The sequence below is a fragment of the Rhamphochromis sp. 'chilingali' genome, assembly GCF_963969265.1.
Source record: "Rhamphochromis sp. 'chilingali' genome assembly, chromosome: 5".
Lineage (NCBI taxonomy): Eukaryota > Metazoa > Chordata > Actinopteri > Cichliformes > Cichlidae > Rhamphochromis > Rhamphochromis sp. 'chilingali'.
The window spans coordinates 41,453,177-41,477,672 of record NC_137932.1 but is presented as its reverse complement, the minus strand read 5'-3'; the positions used below and the strand labels follow the sequence as shown (position 1 = coordinate 41,477,672).

The window sequence follows — 24,496 nt, the reverse complement described above, 5'->3', positions numbered from 1 at the left end:
GAAGGAAAACGCTGCTATGAACATGCCAAAGCAGCAGGTGGCGCTAGATTCCTAACCGTGCCGAAATGTCGGCCAATCAGAAGTCTAGAAGCCTCGGTGGGAAAAAGTAAACAAAGCTGCGGCATAGAAGCAGAACCGAGTCGTATGTGTGGAGGGACAGTAACTGTGTGTATATGTAAGCATTTAAACACTGCAGAGAGTAGAATTAACAGTATTGTAGAAATTCATTTCACCGAAACAATAACGTGGCGCACAGTGTGACGCATGCACCAGTTTATTGTATTTCCAGACTTGCTTTCGGCACAATTTACAGTGCAGCTACTCTGTTTTTTGTCAGACTTGAAATAGCCGAAATACCTTCACACTACGGAACTTCTATGGCTCTTCCGTTCGACAATCTCTCCGGCATTGGAACCATCATCTGTTTTCTCTTCAGTCACGCTCGGTTGATTTTTCTAGTCGGCACACTCATTTCCTCCATTACACGCTGGCTCCATTACCCGCTGGCTGCTTCCCAAACAAACACACGTGCGGCTTGGCACTTGTGCTGTACGTAACAAGTCACGCGACGTGACGCTGCGGCTGTGATTGGTTCGGCTCTGCGCTAATTAGTTTGGATTGGCTGACCTTTTTTTTTTTTTTTTTTTTTTTTTGAGGACAAGAGCGGCGAGGTCTATCGCGATAGCTTAATTTCTCTATCGAGTAAAAGTTATATCGCGATACATATCGTTCTATCGCCCAGCTCTATCTATAATGTTAGTATGCTATGGCTGTTTGTCTGTTGGGTTAGTTTCATTGCTTTGCTGTTGCTCTTTAATTTATAATGAGCAGGAATTATTGGCATTTAAATGCATGCGTCGATTTTCGTGCCGGTGGCTGCTCAGTTTGCTGTTGCGTCACGGAGACAAATATATATTGAGTTCCAGTCTTTCTGTTCATTTGCATGGTGTTATTAAAAAATAGGATCATATCACAGTGCTTGCCTTGTTGCTGTTATCCAGTTATAATTGGAGTATACTCAATAAATTGGTGGAATTAGTCCTTTTCCACTTGTAGTTTTGGTGCTTTTCCGTGAGCTGTTACTGTATATGGGATCCAGAGTGTATTTATATTTTGGCTCAAGATGTCATTAGGATCCTACTGTATGTTAATTTGCAAGTAATCAATATTACCGAGTAATATGTCAGATAAAAAGTGCACGCCTGCTGCAGCCTCTCATGTATAGTTTAAAATGTTTCACTTGAATCAGTGTCCCGCTGCATGATTATCAGCGGGCAGCCAGCATGTTGTCTAAACTCCTTCTCAGGCGACAGCGTGCTCGTCGCAGTAATGTAGTTATTGGGGATTTGTGGTCGCAGCAGAATCCTCATTGCTGTTCGGGTCCATCGACAGCGCCCTCAAACAGCCGAACCTTTCTTCCTCCACATCTAACTGTATAACCTTCAGCTGTAAACGTTCACTTCCTTGACTCGGATCTCTCACTTGATGAAATGAATGAAACATGGAATTAGTTCTGGCAGAGAACTGTAATCAATCTGGAATGGCTGATTGACACCAGCTCTTATATGTCTTACAGTAATTGGCTCTTTCAGTGATTGGCTCATTTTGCAGTAGTTTATAGTAATTCAGGTGCACAGCACAGATATTACAACGTGAGCCTGATGATTGTTCCTCTGACAGCCACACCGCTAACAGCCGCAGCACCCTTTACCTTCCCGCACGCCCTCCTTGTGTCTTAATTATGATTGTTGTTTTGAAGAAGACATCATTCATGTATGTTTATGTTTATTTATGTGTTTATTAGGTGAGTTGAGCTTCATCAGCACACCCTCCCTCCCCCTCATTCATTGACAGCTCCTCAGACAGCAGAGGATTTTCAATCAAATCTAACTGTGTAACAGTTTTTTAAAAAATGTTCATGATCGTTTGTGGGCCAATAATTATTTTTAAAAGGGCCAAAAATCATTGCAGGTTGTTTCTGACGGCCTCTTACTACACATACACATGAGCACTGTGTGTACACTGCACACACACATGCAGAGACACACTCTTTATGATTTTAGCCGAGGTATAACAATCACCAAGCTGGCAATCCCTATTTCAACTTCCCATTTCATGTGCTAGATGGAAGTGAACTTCGGTGAAAAGACTGAGGCTGCTCACTCCAATTTTCTGAGGAGTCCTCCAGCTTAATTGGTCAAGCTCTTATCCCCCAGCCCACCTCGGCTTAGCCCTGAAGGAGATTTTCTCCGCCTATACCTCTGCCTTCATTTCCTCCCCCCCCCCCCCCCCCCCCCCCCCCCCCCCACCTGCTCCCCACTCCCACCTTTTGAGCAGTAATCGGAAGAGACTGATGGAGAAGAAAAAGAGTTACTCTTCCTCTCTCTGTGTCACTGCTCAGCCTCCCTCAGGCAGGAGAGACACTGCTGGCTAGTTGGTTAATGAATGTTGTGTTCATTTGTCACGCTTATCAATCACTGCATGTGTAGGTGTCATTTTGACACGTCTCCTCGTCTGCCATTGTTGTCGATGATGTCGTTCGCTCACGCACCCTGTGATTGTACCTGAGTCACGGAGCAGAAATGCAGGAAAATGTGAGCAAAAGGTGAAACCTGAAATGTGGGTGTGTGATTACAGCCTCGAACGCAGGGGAATAATATCGAGTCCAGGCGGGGATTGGATGGCTGCGGCGCATCGTGCTTCAGCCAGGTTTATTCATCCTGGTTTAAAATGACTCCTCTTTTATATTTGTCCGCATTGGTTAGAAAACAGAAGCGTGTCCTGGCAATATTGGACCGCTGATTGTTTTCCAGCATTAAAACCATTGAATAGAAGCAGCGCGACATAATTTGAGGGCATTTTTAGAGCACGCACATATGAAAAAGACACTGAATAACTTTAACGTGGCGAGGCTGCCATACGCTTTATTTTCCCCAAAAGCGCCCTTAGAGTGTTGCACCATTTACCTGTCTTTTGAATGCCTGCATTTCCATATTTAGGCAATCATAAAAGCCATTAACATTTTCCAGTTGCACTGCGATGATGTTTGGTGCTGAAGCCCAGCAGGCAGTGGAGCTTATTCCCGACAACACCCCACCCACCATTGCCGACTCCTATAGGAGGCACAAAGCACTTTATGGACATTCATCCCTGGATGAGCGATCCGAGTGTGTACCCACACACACTTGCCGCCATTAAAAATGAACAAGGGCGAATACTTAATTGGGCGGCTCACAAATGAGCACAGCCTTAAAAACGGACCATTCCATCATCATGGAGGAATAAGTGAGGAAGATGTTCATGCAGGCATGTGTCCCTGCATGAAAAATACCTTGATAATGCTCTCAAATGGAGCAGCGGAGATAAATTGGACACTTACAAAGGCTCGGGCTATATCCAAGTTTGTCTGGAATCTCCTCTTCCTATATTTTATGGCTCTAAGTACGGTTTTTACTGCGGCATTGCACAAACACGCCATATTTTATCCATGGAGGTTTAATAGGATTAGTGATAAGTTTTATTGACCCAGCTAGTAATTAATGAGTTTTGAGATTGTTGGCTCTGAAATGTGACTTTATAAACTCGGATATTGGCACAAACTCGCATACCAAAGACATTTTGTGTTTCTTTGTTAAGAATCTAACTCTGAACACATCTCATACAGGAGAAAACTCCAAGAAGTCTCTTTGGAATAGCTGCCTGCGTGCAACCCATAGAGCTAAAACGGATGTGTACAGTTTTAGTATTAACTTCTCCTTATGCTTGTAATGAGCTAAAAGTCTGAGCTGGGCTCTCTGTGAACACTGGTTCCTTCAAATCGAGTCAGATAAATCTCTCACATTATCCCTTCACAAAGAAGACTGGCGGGGGGCTGTGCATCTATATTAACAACCTTTGGTGCACGAACGTCACGGTAACGGAAAAACTGTGCAGTACAGAGGTAGAACTGTTGGTGTTAAAGTGCCGTCCATTCTATCTCCCTCGGGAATTTTCTGCCGTTTACATCTGCGCTGTTTACATTCCACCAGATGCTAATGCTAAGCTAGCGTTAGCACAATTGAGCAGCAGCATCAATAACAGCCTGGTAGCACACCCGGACAGTGTCTTTATTGCGGCTGGGGATTTTAACCACGCGGACCTGAAATCTGTACTTCACAATTTCCACCGTAATGTGAAGTGTGCTACCAGAGGAGATAGAACGTTGGACCAGGTGTACACCAACATGGCGAATGCGTACAGAGCCCAGGCTTATCCCCACCTGGGTCTGTCAGACCATCTCTCCCTTCTGCTACACCCAATATACACACAAAAGATCAAGAGCACTGGGATTACAACCAAAACCGTGAGAACATGGCCGCAGGACGCTATTCCGATGCTTCAGGACTGTTTCCACTGCACAGACTGGGATGTATTCAAGGTGCAGGACACTGACAATCGTGTCGCATTGGACAGTTACACCTCCACTGTCTTGGACTACATCTGTTTCTGTGTGGACAATGTAACAACTTGGAAACGATTCCGTGTGTTCCCTAATAATCCACCCTGGATGACACACGGAGTTCAACAACTTATTCGAACAAGGAACAACGCTTTCAAATCCGGGGACCAGGAGGCATACAGTGCTGCCAGGGCCAACCTGAGAAGAGGCATCAAGACTGCCAAGCAGCAGCACAGGAGGCGTATCGAGGCCAGGTTTGAGAACAACACAAACCCAAGGCAGGTCTGGGAGGGCATCAGGGCTATCACGGACTACAAAAGAAGAACACCATCACCCTCAGCCGACAGTTCTACTCTGGCTGAGGATCTAAATCTCTTTTATGCCCGTTTTGACAGGGAGAACACCGACCCTGTCCTGTCCCCTCTCCCCTCAACCGACCCTGCTCCGGTCCTGAGCACTCATGAGCTGAGGCGTGTGTTCCGGAGCATTAACACCAGGAAGGCGGCCGGGCCGGATGGAGTGCTGGGCCGGGTGCTAAAAGACTGTGCTGCGGACCTGGCGGACGTCTTCACCTCTATATATAACACCTCGTTGTCCTGTTCACTGGTACCATCCTGTTTCAAAGCAGCAACCATCGTTCCCATCCCAAAACAGTCAAATGTCACATGTCTGAACGATTTCAGACCTGTGGCACTCACCCCCATTCCCGCCAAATGCCTGGAGAGACTGGTCATTAAACACATCAGAGCTGCTTTTCCACCATCCCTGGACTCGCACCAGTTTGCATACAGGGAGAACCGGTCAACCGAGGATGCGATCGCCACAGTGCTGCACACATTACTGAAGCACTTGGAACACAGGAACACCTATGCACGGCTCCTCTTTGTAGACTACAGCTCGGCTTTTAATACCATCCGGCCATACAAACTCCGTCCCAAACTCCACCAACTGGGACTTAACTCCTCTCTGTGCAACTGGATTGTGGACTTCCTCACTAACCGTAGACAGAGTGTCAGAGTGGGTAAGAACACCTCTTCCACCCTTGTGGTCAACACCGGTGCCCCTCAGGGGTGTGTTCTGAGCCCTCTGCTATACACTCTCTTCACCCATGACTGTATTTCCTCCTGCGCGTCCAATCTCATTGTTAAGTTTGCAGATGACACTACAGTGCTCGGACTTATATCCAACAATGATGAGACAAACTATAGGACAGAGGTGCAACAACTAGAGTCATGGTGCCACGACAATAACTTGGTCTTAAACACCAAAAAGACCAAGGAGATCATTGTAGATTTCCGGAAGAGGGGCCATAACAACCATCTGCCTCTCTTCATTGGCAGTGAGGCGGTGGAGAGGGTGAGCAGTTTTAAATTCTTGGGGGTAACTGTGACCGAGGACCTGTCCTGGGGCAACCATATCACCTCAGTTGTACGGAAGGCCCAACAGCACCTCTACTACCTGAGGAGACTGCGGAGCGCACACATTCCCAGATCTCTGATGTTGAACTTCTACAACTGTGCCATCAGCAGCGTTCTGACGTATGGATTTCTAGTGTGGTTCCCCAGCTGCACCAAGGCCGATCAGCAAGCACTCCAGCGGGTGGTGAAAGAAGCTGGCAGAATTATTGGAACAAGTCTGCCAGAGATCAGCAATATCTTCCCCACTCGCTGTCTGAGGAGGGTGCACAGTATCCTGCGGGACCAACATCACCCTGCGCGCCACCTTTTCCATCTGCTGCCCTCAGGGAGAAGGTACAGGTCTATACAGGCCAGAACATCCAGACTGGCCAACAGCCTGTATCCACAGGCTGTGAGGCTCCTGAACTCTCTGCCCCCCTCTCACGGACAATAACCATATCCAACTTCTTAATAGCAATGAACTGGTCTGCATTGGTGCATCATATCTTTATTCTCTTCCCCCTCCTGCCCCCCCCCCCCCCCCCCCTCTTTCTTAAATAGATAACTATCATATCTGATATCATATCTCACAGTACAATAATATTGAATGGGTTGCATTGTTGTATTTTGTCATGTTTCTCAGGTCTTTGTCTGAATTTCTACGAACATTATTGCTAAGGATTGTCTTATTGCATTGGAGTCACACTGGGTTAAATATGTACACTTGGGTTTTAAGGGGTATTTATTATTTTCTTCTTTTTTTTGGGTTGTATGGAAGCCCCAAACGCAATTTCATTGTTCTTGACAATGACAATAAATAAATAAATACTAAATACTAAAATAAATAACAAAGAGAATAGCAATCCATGAAATAAAATAGCTGTGAAAACTAATGTGTTTTATCTCGCAAAAGGAGCAAGCTGCGCGAGAGGCCGACCGGCGTATACAGTATGTGAAATGATGCGTCGCTCTCCTGAATGAGAGAGAAACTCCAAGTCGGCGTGGAGCTACGAGGGAGAGATTGCATGTCAAAAGATATGTTCCACAGTAATGGAGGAGTGTCTTGAGAGCTCATGAAATGATTCAGTGGTGAATCCATGCTCAAGTATTAATCAGATAGCACCCGGCTGGCTGTTTGAAGAACTGAAAAGAAACTCTCTTCACATACTGGGTCCCCCAGGACTACTTAAAGTGGAAACATTTGTGGAAGAAAAGATGAATTCGACCATTTCCTCACCAATATACCGAGGGAAAAAGGCATATCATTTCACGTATGAATACTGATTCTTGAACAATTTCCACCTCAAATAGAATGATGAAACGACGTGAAAGCAAATGTTTTATTGTTGTTGGCATAACAGTGGCTCGGTAAAAGAGTAACACAGTGATTACACACTTGTTTGAGCGCTTCAGAAAAGCAACACAGACCACAGATTGAGAGCATGGTGGGGACTACAGCGTACCCTCTTTTGCCCCGCAGGTGAAGTGCCCATATTGAGTTCCCATGTAAATGGATTAAAATAGAGAGACTAAGTAGCCTCTGCACTATCGCTAACGTGGCGCGGCACTGGTGGAACGACAGAAAGTCATTGTATTCCTCGTGTGAATGTTTTTAAGGCGTAATCATGGCTGCTTTGATTTCTCTTGTGACATTTAAGCTCCTCTGCTCTCATGAAGCCTTTTAGGAGGAAGGTGGCTTGTATCTTACATAGCGCCTTTGCAGGAAGTCTAAATATTTTTATAGCCTATCATGTGCGAAAAACACATGATAGCAATGCCGACTCCTGTATCGCTTTGAGTTTAGCCCTTATGGTAAAGAACAGCTTTGATTTTTGCTACACATTTCAGATTCTGCTCTCAAGTGAGTCACTGCACAAAGTGGGTACAGATTTTTCTCAAATTGAGTGCTTGTTTACCAAACAGCTATGTTAGATCAAATGGGCAGCAGTGTTTGCATTACACTGATATCTTCATACCAATTTAGTCGACAAGGTGATTGTTGAGTGTTGATACGAGATCTGCGGGGGGGGGGTCGTTGCTGCATATGTGACACAAGTACAAAGATTTATGTGTCATATATACTTAAAGAGCACAAGCTAGCTGTTTAGATTGCCACACTGGATGTTACTTAATTCCATCAGCCTGAAAGCTATTCAAGATTGAGTTCCTCCCTCAGAGGAAGGTTCCCATTGTTGCTGCTTATTCTTTAGCGCCTTCTCCAAACACGATTTGGAGAGAAAAAATTAAGCCGAGTGTTGCTACTGAAAAACTACCCCCACTAAGTGCAGGTGGCCGAGTATTCCTGAAGAGAAATGAAGACTTTTCACCAGGTCACAAAATCCCTTCAGGGTTTGGGACTGGCTCCGGCTGCTGGGTTCGCCCTTGTTCTTTTTTTTGTCTTAGCAGCAATTCATGCAAATCAGAGGCAACTGGGGGGAAAGGTGCTTTTTATTAGCACGAGGAGGTTGCATCTCGCTATAGCCATCGCTCCTTAATGCACGGAGAGGATTTGTCGCCATTCCCTGTCCTTTTTTGTCCTTGCATGCATTATTATTATTATTATTTTATTTTATTTTTTAAATTTTTATTTTTTTATGTCTCCATTCTGTTAATAATACATGAATGTCCTCTTTCCCTCCCCTTCCCTCTCCCCCCCTCTCCTCCCCTGTAGCAATTATTGAACCCACCACCACTAGTGCTGTCTCAAGCCCAGGTCAGTATATGTCACCATGCTGTACACCAAATCAGCAACGTGAGCCGCTGCCTCATACTAACCTGAGCTGAAAACCGCTCCTCCATCTCGATTTATTTCAGTTGGCTGGCTGGAGTGCCTGCTGGGTGTACAGCTTCACTGTATGTCTTTTATACTCTATATTTGCATTTATTCTTTTTTTAATCTTTTGTTTTGGGGATTTTTATTTTTTGGTAATTGTTTTTTTTTTTTTTGGCTTCTTCAGTCTGGCTACATTATTCTTCTTGCAGCCTGTGCCATCACACTACCCCGCCCCCTTTTTTCTGCCATTACAACCCCGCCTCTCCCACCAGCACCCCCACTTGGATCAAATAGTGTCATCAAGTGGCTGCTCCATATTCCGTTGGGTCTGATGCTTTTCATAATGCTGATGGCTTCTTTCTCTCTTTCTCTCAACAACACTCTCCTGCTCCCCGCCACTCGCTAAATGTAGTATACATGAAAGGCAGTACACCGTCGGTGGTGAAGGGCCTGTGGTTGGTTTGTTGTTTGCAAGATGGAATCTCCGCTGCGCTTGTAGTTTTCTTCCCCCCATTCCAAAAGGAGAAAAAGGGAAAACTACCTCCCCCCCTTTCTGTCTCTCTCGTAATATTCCTCAATCATTTCCCCCTACTTTCTCTCTCTGTTCTTTCCTCTTTAAAACAGTCCTCTGGCGCCGTGCCACCCTCTTTAACCTGATCTCCTCCTAGTGCTGTTGTCAGTGCTACACTGTCGACGTCGCCCTTATTTCCCCCTCCTCACTGCATTCTGCTGCTTCCACATTCCAGCCCAGAATAATCCCCTCTGCCTGGCCGTCTCTTCTCCCTCTCTAATGGTTTTAAGCAAGTCGCAGAATGTAATCTCTCATGGTGGTTACATTATTTATATTTTTTTTTTTTGCTTAATTGTGCTCATGTGCACAGAAGCACACTGGCACTAAAAGCTTTCTCTGACACAGATGCGCATTGTAGACGCTGAAATGAAAACATTCTGAAATATTCTGATGTGCCCAAATGCACCTGCACTTACAGTACATACTGTACTGTAATCACACGCGAGGATTCGTATTGCACGATTTATCTCCTAGGCAGTTCTCGTGACTTTTCACCCGGCTCTGTGGAAAGATGACATTCTCTACCTGTCTGTCTGAGCCAGATATAATTATCCATGGAGATTCTGTCAGATAACAAGTTAAAATAAGCTCAGCAGCAACAAACTGTCCTGGCATGGCCCTGAACTCTCATTTGATGTAATGCTAGCAGAACAAATGACAATTTCATGGTCCAAAGGAACACCGGTGGTTTCAATCGTGGAGATAAACTCTCTCAGTGAGCCACTGTTTTTGCTTTGTTCCAAGTTGTATTTGAAGTTAATTTCTCAATGCTGCCTTCACTAACTGGCTTGGTAAAGGGAATTATTTTAGATCCCAAACATTGTATAATTAAGTTTCATAATTATTATTTTTTTACCAAGTTATTATCTGCTTTTATTTCCCATATGAATGGGTTTGGGGAGATGTGGTCCCAAAATAAGAATGAAATTTCTTGTCTGTAAGGTAAAAGAATCCGAAGATCTGAAATGGGGGGAAATAAATAAATAAATCTCAGGCCCCACAGCACTTGGCAGTGTATGTTTCAGTCCATTGATCAAGGGCAAATGACAAAAACAAAATCAAATTACAAAGAGAAAACATTGTTAATAGGAAACATCCGTCACTGTGCTTTTATTTCTAACCTTGCTGGGCCAGTACTACTCTAATAAAAGTCGTCTCCAATGGGCCAAAAAAGCTATTGTGTAGGTTAATTAAATCCTATTTTTATGGTAGATGTTAGATTGTTTGACTCAGCACTTGTATAATCTGATATCCCACAGACACAGCTGTACACAAGCTTAGTTTCCCACCCAACAGGAAAACTTATGAAATATTTCTAAGCAAGATTTGGGATGTGAAATGACACCATTAGTCGCAAAAAGCTGCAGTTCCTTTAGCGCTGCTAAATAACAGCATGGACCTCTACGTGAATGATGCTCCATCCCTGATAAACATTGGAGCTCACATCTGCAAAACTAAATATATCATGGCTGAAATTCATAGAAGCAGGATTCACTTGGCTTAGTTGCCTTGTGTTCAGGAAAGCTGGTCAGTAACCCATTCATGGTTTATCCAGTGAGGACTGTCATACTGCGATGGGTCACTACTTGGTCTTCAGTATGATGTACTACAAAAGATCAAACAATCAAATGTCATGCCTGATGTTTTTGAGACAATAATTGTATCTTAAAAGCCTCAACCTTTTACATAATTGATTATACACCACAGTATACACAGTCTAAAACAAGGCAGCACGGTGGTACAGTGGTCAGCACTGTTTCCTCATAGCAAGAAGGTCCTGAGTTCAATGCCACCATTCTGCTGCTTCTGTGTGGAGTTTGCATGTTCTCCCTGTGTTTGTGCAGGTAGGTTCTCTCTGACTGCTCCAGCTTCCTCCCAAAGACATAATAGGGGATAAGTTAATTGGAAACTCTACATTGTCCATAAGTATGAAGGCGAGCGTGAATGGTTGTCTGTGCCTATGTTAGCAACAGACTGCCGACATGTCCAGGGCGTACCCTGCGACCCTGAAGAAGGATAAGCGAATGGATGGATTTCTAAAACATCATGTTAATTAACTGAATGTTTTTAGAAGGACATTCAAATCTTTGGATGTTGACAGACAGATTTCCAAGATGCTATGTTTCTGCATTTATAATTCTATGTATTATGTGCATGGTAAGGCAAGTTTATTTATATAGCACAACAAGGTGATTCAAAGTGCTTTACAGAGACATTAAAAAACAAAAACAAATCAAAGCATGATTTAAAATTGATTAAAAAAAAGTAGATAAAATCAGTAGTTAAAATGTAAGTTTTGAAATTTAAGCTTAAAAGTGTGGATTTTGTGTTTTATTCAAATGCAGCTGAGAACAGGTGAGTCTTCAACCTGGATTTAAATAAACTGAGTGTTTCAGCTGATCTGAGGCTTTCTGGGAGTTTGTTCCAGATATAAGGAGCATAAAAGCTGAATGCAGCTTCTCCGTGTCTGGTTCTGACTCTGGGAACTGATAAAAGACCGGATCCAGATGACCTGAGGGATCTGGAAGGTTCATACTGGGTCAGGAGGTCACTGATGTATTTTGGTCCTAAACCATTCAGAGCTTTATAGACCAGCATCAGAACTTTAAAGTCTATCCTCTGACGGACAGGCAGCCAGTGTAAAGACCTCAGAGCTGGACTGATGTGGTCCACTTTTTGGTCTTAGTGAGGACTCGAGCAGCAGAGTTCTGAATGAGCTGTAGTTGTCTGACTGATTTTTTTAGGTAGACCTGTAAAGATGCTGTTACAGTAATCAAGCCTACTAAAGATGAATGCATGGACTGTAAGGTACAAGGACTGGACTGAAAATGAATGAAAAAGCAGCCAAAGTCCAAATAAAAACCTTCAGAAAGCCCAGGGAACTATTGTTTAAGACTACTGTGAAAAGGTCTGCATCCTCAAGACAGTACTGTATAATATGAAGATGCTACTGACTCACTACAAAAGCACATAACTGGGACTTTGTTTGGGTATATGATCAAACTGAACAGTTGGTGAGTGATAGGAGCAGATTGTAACACGATTCCTTTGGTAAATGTAACTAGTATTCTAACGTCTACACAGCTGTGTGAGCTGTAAGGCCTAGTATAACTGTACAGTTGTTGTTTACCACCACAAAAGCATCTTTGACCTTTGACTATTGAATTGCACCCATGGAGATCAATACAAATCATTTCATACTTTTATCTTATTTTTTCTTTACCTGTTTTATTATGTCATACAGATACATTCACATTTATCAGGTAACCACACGCACAAAGGGAAGCCATCTGTCTCTGCCTCTTGAGATGATGTTTTATGTACTGCACCGTGAAAGTTTATGCTGTGCAAAATGGTAATATACTATTTGGTGACAATCAAGGCCTTAAGCTTATTTTATCTTTAGCATATGGATCTGCATGCATTTACCCAAACAAAGCACTGCTCCAATTCTCTAAAGCAGCTGGCTTGGTGCCACCCTATCCTCCCAATGAAATGTAGATCTGAGATAAGAGTGTTTGCTCCCACAGGTTTTCACTACTGTTTATTCGGATCACTTGACTCTAAGAAAACAGTGTTCTTAACACTGTACTGAGCCGCATATCATGTCTTCATGAGGCAAGATGCACAACTGCTGCTGGTTCGAGGAGTACTGCATGCATTATACATAACCGAGGTACCTCACTCTAATTCCCAGGTGCCATGTTAACTTCCAAATAAACAAATTCAGGCGTGAGTGTAGCTAAGTGAACATGATTCACATACTGTTTGACTTTCTCTTTTATCCTCTTATTGGGGCCTAATTTTTCATGGTACATAATTTCCTTTTTTCTTGTTATCTGGTATAATTAAAACGAATTACAGAAAGAGGTAATGCCGATGCTTTCGCGTTTCTGGCATGTGAATCATTTATTTGACCGTCCTCCATTCCAGCATCAAGCTTTAGGAGATAGGGAGAGTGCTTTAATGAGTCTATGAAGGTTTATGTGTCTTGGAAGATAGTGGAGTAGGCTGTTAAAGTTTTCTGGGATTTATTCCCTGAAAATTTCTTGTATCTTTGCAGAACAAAGACTCAGATGAGGGTTCCTTTATAAAGATGTTTTCAAATTGGAAGTTTCAGCGGCTTAATGAAGACCATTTTCTGATTGATTTAGAGCAGGGCTAGGTCATATATCTTGCTTTATTCAAGGTCCAGAGCACAACATCAAAGAGATAATCTACCTCATTAAGTATTCTTCCAAAGTCCTCTAAAATACAAAAGTCACTCACTCAGCTCCCTGAGGTTCAGGGAGTTGTGTTAATCAAATTATTATAGTAAGCCTGTAAAGCTTCTCTAATGAAAGGATAGCTGGCTAATTTATGTCTGAAATTGGGGTAATGTCTTCTTTGGAAGATTACTTTAAACAAGGTTGAATGTGCTTTTGCTCTTTGAGTTTCCTATTTCATCTGATGCTGACGCAAGCAAGACTCTAAGGAAGATTTTGTTTATGTTACACTCTACAAATACACAACTTGGCATTTTTCTCTTAAGTTCTAAATTAATATTTTCTCTTGGCCATCACTTTGTAAATATTAGACTAACTCTAACTGAAGAAGCCCATAAGCACATCCAGCCTGTCTTTGAATCTATATATAGTACTTCTTTGGTGATTTTGTCAGCGTATGACTTTTACTAACTTAAGCGTAAAAAATGGTGCGCATTTGGTTTAGTACCTTATTTTTTATACAAATATTTGCCCTTAGGGGAGGCAAAAAGAATTACAAAGTAAAATTGTATGTGCAGATTTAGTTTCCCTTCTGAGATGGAGTATTAGTTGCTATCAGCTGTAGGCTTTATAACAAAGGCAGTAGGTTTTTTGTTTTTGTACATGCACAGGTTAACTGTGTATCACAGTTTTTCCCCCTGAATATACTACCGGGCTGCCCTGCTCCTTTGCCCTGCAGCAGTGCATACTAAATTCTCGCAATATATTCTGAAACATATGCTCCAGCATATGCTCGATGCCCACACGGACGACTAGAATGCTGATCATTGCATCATAACCTCAGTACTAGGCCATCCTAAAAGTACTGGGATACCTAGGAAACAAAAGTTATGTATTCAAATGAGTCATAAAAGAAAAATTTGAAACAAAGTTGCAGATTTCTTTCACCTCAGCACACAATAATAGGTTTCTGATGCCACAATATGCCTTTAATTTCCACTAGGATTATTTCTGACGGCATGCAGGAGAACACTGATACTTAGAGATTGATATTGGATTTCTTGAATGTCATTGGACAAGTTGAATAGATCTGCCTGTCCTTTGTTTAGTCCCAGACAAAGTCAATCACACTAATCATTCATTACACATCATCGGTTAGATAACACGGTCTTCATCTGCTCTACTGCGCCTCTCAAACTAAACCAGGTTTACTTTCCATATGTTGTATTTTTAGCAGTGAAGCAATGTGACACTGTAAGCCGGTTGAAAAGAATCAGGTAACTGATATAAAAAAGGCCTTTTTCCTCCTTCCCTTGGCATTAAATCCAGAGACTGCAGAGACTCTACCACCTCCCTGCTTCTGCAAACCTCAAAGCTCCATAAATCAACCACAGACAAAGTTCCTGAACTTGCACTCAGATAAAACCCATACTGAGATGCTGTGTGTTTTTTTCCTGTTGCTCAGAGGTAGGTATTGTAGACTTTATGGATAAAGTCCTCATCCTGAGGTGAACTACGCCGGATTGCTCAGTACGTGAAACTGCTGTTCTAACAAATAGCACACATGCACACAGTTCAATTACACGTCTGTAGTCAGACGTAGGAGCCAGAAGTGCTGAAGTTCAGTTGTGTCAAGTGACAATTAAAATATAGTCACCAGTTTGACTGCTGTCTACTTGGGTTTGTGAGTCATACCAAGCTAATGACTGCATTAATACATTGCACTTATGAAATATTCAGCAGGATGGAGTATCTCCCACTGTTAAACCTACATTGGAGTGTGCTATGAGTGTGACTGGTAGTGTAAATCCTAGAGCACTGGGCTTGTTGAGACCACATTTTAGTGTGTTAAACCTTTACAGTAAACAGCCCTGCCTCTACTTTACCCAGCATGCCTGGTGTCAGACACACTGAGCTACCCACAGATAATCCTTTTTGGCAGCGCATTTTCTGCTAGCCTTATCAGTTGTGTGGTGGCGAGATCAGGAACCGTGCTCTGCTCCTGCAACGCACTGCCACCCCCAACTCCTGTCCCGTACAGTTTGTTTTGAGGTGTTATGCTGACCTTCAATTTTACTGACCTCTGGAAGGGCCTGATAAGCAGATGGCATGTCATCTATCACGCTTGACCCCCCGATCCCGGAACAATGTAAATAGATCGGGAGTTTTGTCCTGCGAAACTGGAAGCCTGTGAGCTTCCTCGCTCAGAAACCTGTTGTTTCAGTAAACATTTTAAAAACACGTGAGATAGGCTCGACAAATAAAACCTCCATCTCCTCCTCTGATAAAACAGAAATTCTATAATGTCTAATGAAAAGAAAACAGGGACTCAAAAGCCACCAGTGAGTGCATGTAAACACTAAATTATACAGGATATATCCAGCGCTGAGGAAGGCTGAGTTTATAACTCTTCTCGGCTTTATTGCATTATCTTCTGAAATGTCAAAGTGTGCTAGGGTTGCCAGAGTTTATCCATTTGATCAACAGTTCCCTTGCCTTCTGACAACACATGCATTACCATAGTGTAGTGTAGTGTAGTGTAGAGCATATGTTTTCAGGAAATGAAAGCCATTACTTTGATATTATAATAGCACACGATGCGATTGCCTTGTGATCTTCTGTTTTCTCTCTGTAATTTCCTAAATGAGTATTAATCAGGGGAAGTGTTATTTTTTGTTGTTTGACTGATTGGTACTCCGTTGTTTGTGTGATATTAGTCATTACAGGCTAGGTTTTGTTTTGCTGTGGCTGCCTGGGCTTTTTATTACTGTGCCCTAAAACACATTCTGAGTGCTAATGCTGATTAGTTAAATGTAGGAGATACCGACAATGAAATTGATTTTGTGTTTTACTGTGCTGAGAAGTGTGCTCTAAAACAAAGTGATGGCTCTTTCTCCTTGTTTGCTTTTGGTTAACTGATTATGAAACACTTAAGACATGCTTCAAAAAAAGAAACCTTTTATAATCTGAGGAAAAACAATTATTAATATTGATCGCACACCGTTTGTTACAAATTAAACACAGGGCAATTCTTGGATGGACAGACGAGTCCACACTGGTGAAGGGACACCTCATACATCTATTGGGAACCTTCAATGCCAGTGGAGTAAATGTGGCGTGTATGTCATTTGCTTTAATTAATTCTAACCCCAACATTTTCCTAAAATTAAGCAATTAAGCAACCATGTTGACATAATAGCATTACACAGTTGTTGCAGATTTGTCCGCTGCACATCCGTAATTCGACTCTGTGAGTTTGGAGGCTGCTTGAGTGCAGTGAACTCATGTTTTAAACTTTGTTGCATGACATGTTATCCTGCTGGAAGCAGCTATCTAAAGATGTTACACTGTTGTCATAAAGAGATGCAACAATACTTGGGTAGGCTGTGATGTTTAAACACACTTCAGTTGTACTAAGGTGCTCAAAGTGTGCCAAGAAAATAAATACCCCCCATTGTTACAGCATTGGTAGCAGGCAGGGTGGATCCATGTTTTCATGTTGTTGTTTTTAAGCCTATTACTGAATGTTGCAGCAGTAACTGAGACTCACCAGACTGGGCTTTTTCCAATTTTCTGTTACTTTTGGTTAGCCTGCACGGATTATAGCATCCATTTCCTTTTTTTAGCTGAGAGAAGCGGCACTCGGTGTGGTCTTTTGCTACCGAAGCCCATCTACTTCAAGGTTTGACATGTTTTGTATTCAGAGATCATCTTCTGCATACCTTGGTTGTGTCGAGTGGTTATTTGTGCTACTTTCCTATTATCTCTGGCCATTCTCTTCTGGCCTATGATATCAACGAGGCATTTTCAGCCAGTGAACTGTTGCTCATTGGATATTTTTCCTCGTTATACCCTCTCTGTAAACCCCAGAGATGGTTGTGTGGGAAAATCCAAGCAGATCAGCATTTTTTGATACACCAGCTCGTATGGCACCAACAACCCTGCCAAAGTCACTGTTCTAATGCTCAGTTTGAACGTAAGCAGGCTGTCTTGACCATGTCCACATGACTAAATGCATTAAGTAGCCCAACCAGGGTCCCCTATGGTAAGCAAGGTCCACCGTGCGAATATGAGTGAGAGACATAGTCAAATGATTTATATATAATATATATGAGAAAATGCACTGCAAAGGCAATTATGCAATCATACAAATAATCGTACAGTCTAAGCTAGAGTTCTGCAATCACGCACGTGTACTAAATTTAAACTCTTTAAATTTGGAGACGTCTCAGAGGGAGCCTGTTTTAGCAGTAATGCAATATTTTTCTGACTCTAGGCTCTCAGACAGCATTGCCAAAACATTTTCAGCTCACACAAAGGGCTTTTTACCTCTCCTCTTCCCTATCTTAACTACATAAACAGATTATTATCCATATTTCATGGACCTTAACCTTCACCATTCCCCTCTGCCCCCTGCAAAGACTCATTTTCAGGCTTGCCTTTCACCTATTTGTCAGTCTCTGATTTAAATGGCCGTGCTGCCCTCCCCTTCTGTCAGCAGATTATTTTACTTATCCCACATTTCTCTCACCGAGTCTCTCTGTCCCTGCCTCTCTTTCACACAGCGTTGTTCCCTTGCTCCCACATGCACCGCTTTTCTCTCTGCCTCTGATTATCTCTCCCATTTTGCATCTCCTCAGGAGTGCCGGCCATTAAATGCAAACCTGGTCATGCTGTCAGTCCCACACACACGGAGAAGAAACACAGCGGCGCTCACTTAAACAACTGTCTCGAGAAGAGCGAGAAAACTATTTTACAGACTTCTCCCTGTATTCATCTTTCATGGATATTTCTCTGTATTTGCAATGATAATATTGGAGGTGGATATTAAAACTGAGACCTGTCAGAGCCTTTTCCCAGTTTTTAAGTTGTGCCAAAGAATCTTCTTTCTTTCATGTGTTTCTTCCCATCTCGTATTTGAGTTCTTGTTGGAGGCAGTGCTTTTATCCCTGTCGCTGTCACTTATATTTTTTTTTCTGGTATAACTTTTCAGAGTTTGCAGATCACCAAATCTCACACATCTCTACGCTGTACCCAGAAGATCAAAGCACATTATGCATTGTAGCGCTTTCAGGTCCGCGACATCCTTCCCAGTTTTTGATGTTGTATTTACAAAACCTCCATTCCTGCTCTTGAGTAAAAAGTTCTGCAAATAAGCAGAAAGGACCACAAAGGGAAGCTGCTGTTAAAGGGACGTTGAAAATGGGGTTTTTTGTCAATTTAAATCTCTTTCCAACTTTAATTGGCACTCTCACCGCTGCAGTGGGGGTGATTAATAAGACAATTCAGTTGGAAAGATGAGTTTTGGCGCTCCCAACAACAGACAGGACCGTGCCGTTGCTGTGTGAGAGCTGGAGCAGAAAATGGATAGTCATTTCCTTTTATGACCACAAAAGGCTGCTGTAGAGATTCAGTCTTGGTCTATAATTGAGACACCAGGGTATATTCTCTTTCTGGACAGACTCTAATGGTTAGTGCATTAAGGAGGATGATTGAAGAAAGCCACACACTTACGTACGGTAAATCAGAAAAGATGGCTTTCTGGCCAATTTGTAGATTGCAGTGGGTTCACACTGTGCAGTGCTTTAGGTCTTCCCTCTCTCTCATCTTTGGTGAGTGCACTCTTCAGCAGAGTTAAATGGGCATAATTTTGAGGTACAGGAGAGAACACTTTTAGTAGTAATGGAGAGAAAGCTTTGGACATGTTGTCATTGCCCTTGGAAATATAGCAAATGCGCTCTTCAGGCTCGCTCACTTCTCAGGAGGCTCTTCGCTGCATCACGCTCACTTTTGGGGTTCTTAAGGAACGAGTTGAGGAAGTAGCTTTGCTTAAGAGATCCGCAGACCTGCGGGCTCACACTGCATACTCCTGCTAATCCAATAAAGCCTCATGCAGATGTCATTCCTAAACTCTGGGTGTTTGAGCAGTTGTCTTTGTTCTGTAGTTTATTCTCACAGAATCTAAAACACAGGCATTTAAATTTAACCCTGATCACTTACCGCTGTTCCTGCTCAATTAAGCGTGCTGCTGTGCTCACCAGTGCATGCTGTGTTGTCTGCAATGTTGCATTTCACTGTGTTATAACAGCTCTGCTTTGGCATCTCTGGGATTTTAATGATGACCCTAAACAGGCACTTACCGAAGTGGCTTATTGAAGCAAATCAGAGCCAATGGAACACTGCATCCCCATCCGCAGGCACTGATACTGTCACATTAAAATTAGCCATTGCTTTTTAAGAGTCTGAGATGAAAACACGAGACACTATGAGAGATTACTCAAGAATATGTTTCCATGTCTGTATTATTTTGCAGATATATAAATGTTAAACCTTTGACCACGACGGTGAGGCGATAAGGTGGCTCTAATATGCTGGAGGCGCATTTTGCTGGTGCGATTTAGCTTTACTTGTCCCCAGAGAGGGAAGGGTCACTTTAAATCAATACAAAGTTAGTCTAATTAAATGGCTTAGGTATGAAAATGATTTAAAATCATGCATTTTCCACTCCACCACTTCAGTTCCAGAGACTTATTGAATCGGTACCAAGGGGCACTGAAGCTGTCTAGCAGCACAAGGTGGCTCAACACCTTGCTAAGACACTTGATGTCAGCTCTCCCTTTAATTTGTCACCCGTCCGTGTGTGACAGCTGTCTTCTGCAAGATTACAGGTCATGTGATCGTGCCAGGGTGGTTTTGTCTTCGTTGCCAACTGCCCCGATAAACCTCAGGAACTCTGCCCACCCATGACATGTCTTCTTCCCCTGTATTTAAATTCTAGAGAGACTGGTGCCTATATGTCACTCCATGATAAGTGCTAGGAATTACACAGTTCCTCGCTTGCCCAATTTAAACAACCCCTGCTGACATTGGCAGAGGAAGAAGCCTGAGGAGTAAAGATACTGTGCCCACTGCTTCTAAAAGAAAACCTATGCTCAACCCTTGCATCCAAAATTTTCAAAGAAATCATTATTTGAAGACTGGCTTCAGTTGTATAAATCAAACATAGAGGCATAATGATATGGAGATGCGTTTTAGCTGCTGTTCTGTTGTTGTTAGGTCTGATGCTGAATAATTTTCTCCCCTGTTTAATTCAGCAAGCAGATTAGTGATGCAGGGAAATGTTCCTGCTGTTCTTTAGTTGCATTTCTCCACAATAAATTAGCCATATTTTGTTAATTTGTGTATATTGATATTGTGCATTATGCATTTAACAAAGGCTAATCTATATTATTAACTACTTGCTGTTTCGAGGGAGGCTGTATGATGGTTCAAATGACATAAAGTTGTTAATTACCAGATATTTAGCAATGTGGACTTCTCCACAATAATCTCCACAATCTTCTTCAAATATCCACATATAAACCAAACATTCATATGTGGTCATTTTATCTTTTAAACAGTCTCTCAGTGGAGTTATCAGATAGTTACATTGTTGCTATTCTTACCTATGATGCCAGCCTTAATCTTAATCTTAATCAGTTTCAGTTTTATTTATAAAGCTCCAAGTCACAGTAACAGTTGCCTCACGGGACTTTGTACTGTAAGATAAAGACCCTACAACAATACAGAGAAACCCCCAAGAATCAGATGACCCCTTATGAGCAAGAACCTGGTGAAAGTGGGAAGGAAAAACTCCCTCTTGACAGGAAGAAACCTCCAGCAGAACCAGTCTAAGGGAGGGGTAGCCATCTGGCGCAACCGGTCGGGGATGAGAGGAGGGAAACACAACACCTTATAATGTTCACATATAAAGTGTTCATCAAAGTGGTTTTAACAGGAACTGCAGTTTTGGCATGAAATGGTGGGTAAACAGGTCTTTACCATCATCAGGCTTTGCGATGACAATAATGAAAGCGCTTTGCTGTAAAAAGAGTTTCCTCTATTTACCTGCTATTTCACAGCAAAATAGCTGATGTAAAATTGGTCATTTAATACTCCTGTTGTGTTGACTTGCAAATGCTATGGCTGGCTCCTAGCAAAGTGTTACACACCCAAATGTAACTGAGTTTATTCATATGCATACACATGATGCATACTTTTGATAAGGGAAGCTATGAAAGTGTCCAGTCAGTTTGATATCACCCTGGCCCCTCGAGCTTTTTTCTCATCCATGCACTGCGTTGCACCTTGGTACAGGAGGAAAAGGAGGAAATCCTTAAGAAACCTTCCTGTGGGTGTAACAGATTTGTTCGGGGCTCACCTGAGTTCAGCTCAGCTTTGTTCTCTGCTCACTTTGTAAATTGAACTCTAAGTCCTACTACAACACTTGCATGAAAATGCTTGTCAGCCATCAGAGATGTGACTGTACTGGCTACTGATTTGCATTTCATATAGCTTTGACTGAGACAGAACTCAACCCCTGTTAATCACAGCAGCCCGGAGACAAACAGATCTAAATGTACTTGGTTTCTACTTTGTATGCATGATCATACAGGAGGAAATGTAACAGGAGGCTTCACTAGTGCTGTTCTTCAGTAGGGCTTTGCACACCTTGCTTCCTTTTCCACAGTGAACGATTTCTAAATGAATCCCGGTGACTTTCTGCACTTGTTTCACCTTCAACGACACGGTGTTATCGATTATGTGGACCCATACTGGGTGTCCTTATGACAGAGCAAAGAGTTTAGTCCATAGTCCTCTCAAATCACACTCCAGACACCTTTCCCTCATCTTTTCTTTAATTTGTTTTTTGTCAAGTTTGATGTCTTCAGTGTTGCCCCTCTGCCCTCTCAGGATTAACTGCTGTGGAGTGGTTTGGGTTTTTTTTTTGGTTTTTTTTTTGCTCTTTCAGACAATTATCTCTGAGAGGCCTGGACAAAGAGTCCCTCTCTTCATGACAATTTCACCTACCTTTAAACCAACCCACACTGCCCATCACCCATTAAATAGCACTTACTCTTGTCTATTTGAAAACACACTAAATCACACACAGAGGCAACCCTAAAGCTCTTTTCCATTTCTGTCTTTTATGTTATTGAAACTGTCTGGACCCTCTCCTAAGTTCATCAAGCCCACGCGCGTCGTTTCAATTGCTGTCGTGAGCCTCTGGAAAATTCTCTCAGTCATCCCATCCACAAATGACAGTATCTATACTGAAGCGCCCATTAAAAGCGGAGCATTTGCATCGCCTCTCCGTCAGTTACCCCCTCCTCGATAGTCTTTAAATTCTTTTCATTGACAAACCACACCTTGAAGACCTTGGAGGTTTTTAAACGCGGTTAGAAAAGGTCATGACATTCAGAAATGGCATCCTCTTTGGGGAAATGGCTTGGATGTCTGACCGTTAAATAAGGTTAGTTCTATCGGCTCGATTTCTAAGCAGCTTGGCATCTTCTGCATCGCTAAAAAGTGGTCATTTCTCTGCCAGTACTGAAGGCTTTCTGCACAACTTGGAGTGGTTTCACTCTGTGTTATGGCTAATAAAGCAGAACAGCCCCCACACACATATGGAGACACATAGTATATAAGCACGTATATGCTGAGTATGCTCCCACTTGGTTGTGGTGGTGAGTGTAGGGATGGATCCATTAGCGCTGGATGGCTGGGGGGGTTGTTTCTGACAATTAATGATATACACGCTTTTGTTCACACACACACGCACACACACACAGACAAATCAAACCCCCTGCATACACAACTTTTTTTGCATCCCGCACAGCTCATTGCTATCTCAGTTCCCCACTCTCCTGCGCTCAGTTCTTCTTCCCATGAAACAGAGGAATTGAAATGCAAGAGCTTAAGGGTAAAGCCTCGAAGGACGCAAACAGAAACCATTAACCCTTTACTTTTCTTTTGGCCTTGAAACTGATGAGTTATTCAGGGTTTTTGACAAGGATCCACCCTCTTCCCATCGACTAATAATGAAGAAAGGTCGATGAACGTGCTGCTGAGAGATGCCTTTGGCAAAATAATCTCAGGACTCAATGCACCAAGGGTCGTAACGGCCTCTGAAGTGATAAACGGTCCTTTATTATCCAAGTACCCCGTATAACGTGCTTGAAACAATCAATGGGCTGAGCTACTCACGAGTCTGAGTCCTGTCACCGCTGACACTGTTAATTAGCACCAAAGAATCTCAGGCGCTTTTGTCTGAGCACATTTAAAAGGAGACGGGAGGATTAGACCATTTTGCTTAACATTTGTTATTCCTAATGCCATCTAGCATGTGGAGATCTCAGTGATGGTGGGTGGCTCCCCGTGGGCCGCCACAGATCCGTATCCCAACATGAAACAGCAGAAAATGACTGGAAGGAAGCCCGTATGCCTCTCACCAGCACAGGGAGGAATATTAGCACAGAATGAGACGAATATTGCCTTCTCCTAGAGTTGTCCATTTGCATATCACTAGTGACACTAGTGTGTCTTTTGATTGTTTGTTGGCATTTGGATGATTGATGTGTGTTTTGATATCTGGCAAACCCTTTCTTTGCTACACACCTTAATTTATTCTGCACCACAGTAGAGACGAGACAAAGTGATAGACGACGCGAGAATTTCATTCTGTTCTTTTCAAGTATATCCTAAGGATCAGTGCTGCAGGCATATATTAAACCGAGTCTGATATCTGACACCCTGTTTGTCAAAATATACAGATTTGATAAACTAACAGTAACTAGAAAAGAGTGTTATGCAACACAGTTATTTGTAGAGCCCTGGTTGCTGGCAGTAGGTCATATTCTGTGAGTAACGTCCTACAGGACTCCGTTAGAAGTGTTCTCTCTTTGTTATTGTGGAACCGCCACCCTGAAACACTAATATTTATTCATAGCACGACAGTCAATCATATCTTTGCACTTTATTCACAAGCTTCACAGAAAGAAATAGAAAATATAATTCAACATCTTAAAAAAGTAATATTCAAACTTTTTGTGCAAGAACTATAAAAAGTTGAAATTATAAAGTAAAAAAAAATAACGAAGTTTGGATTTTAAATTTGGATCTGAAGAATTAAAATAGCAGCTACATATGTCATTAATCTGTCAGATGTCATTAAGGAACAGATAGGTGTCAGATTTAACTTGCTATAAGAGATAACTATATTAAACAATGACATCTTTTATTCTGTGCAACAACATACACTCACCAGCTACTCGCAAAAGCTGGGTAGGACCT

The 24,496-nt window shown here is 42.5% G+C and overlaps 1 protein-coding gene across 2 annotated transcripts in view; it reads left to right on the top strand.

Moving 5' to 3' along the window:
• The window catches only part of negr1 (neuronal growth regulator 1), a 174,540-nt gene that overhangs the window by 135,686 nt on the left and 14,358 nt on the right, over window positions 1-24,496 (top strand). The window contains exon 7 of one of the 2 annotated variants that reach the window (XM_080882361.1): window positions 8,507-8,548. The exons of the other annotated variant lie outside the window; for it this stretch is intronic. Coding sequence (XP_080738487.1) covers window positions 8,507-8,548 — 42 coding nt within the window. The remainder of the gene's footprint in view (window positions 1-8,506; window positions 8,549-24,496) is intronic. 2 annotated transcript variants of the gene reach the window in all.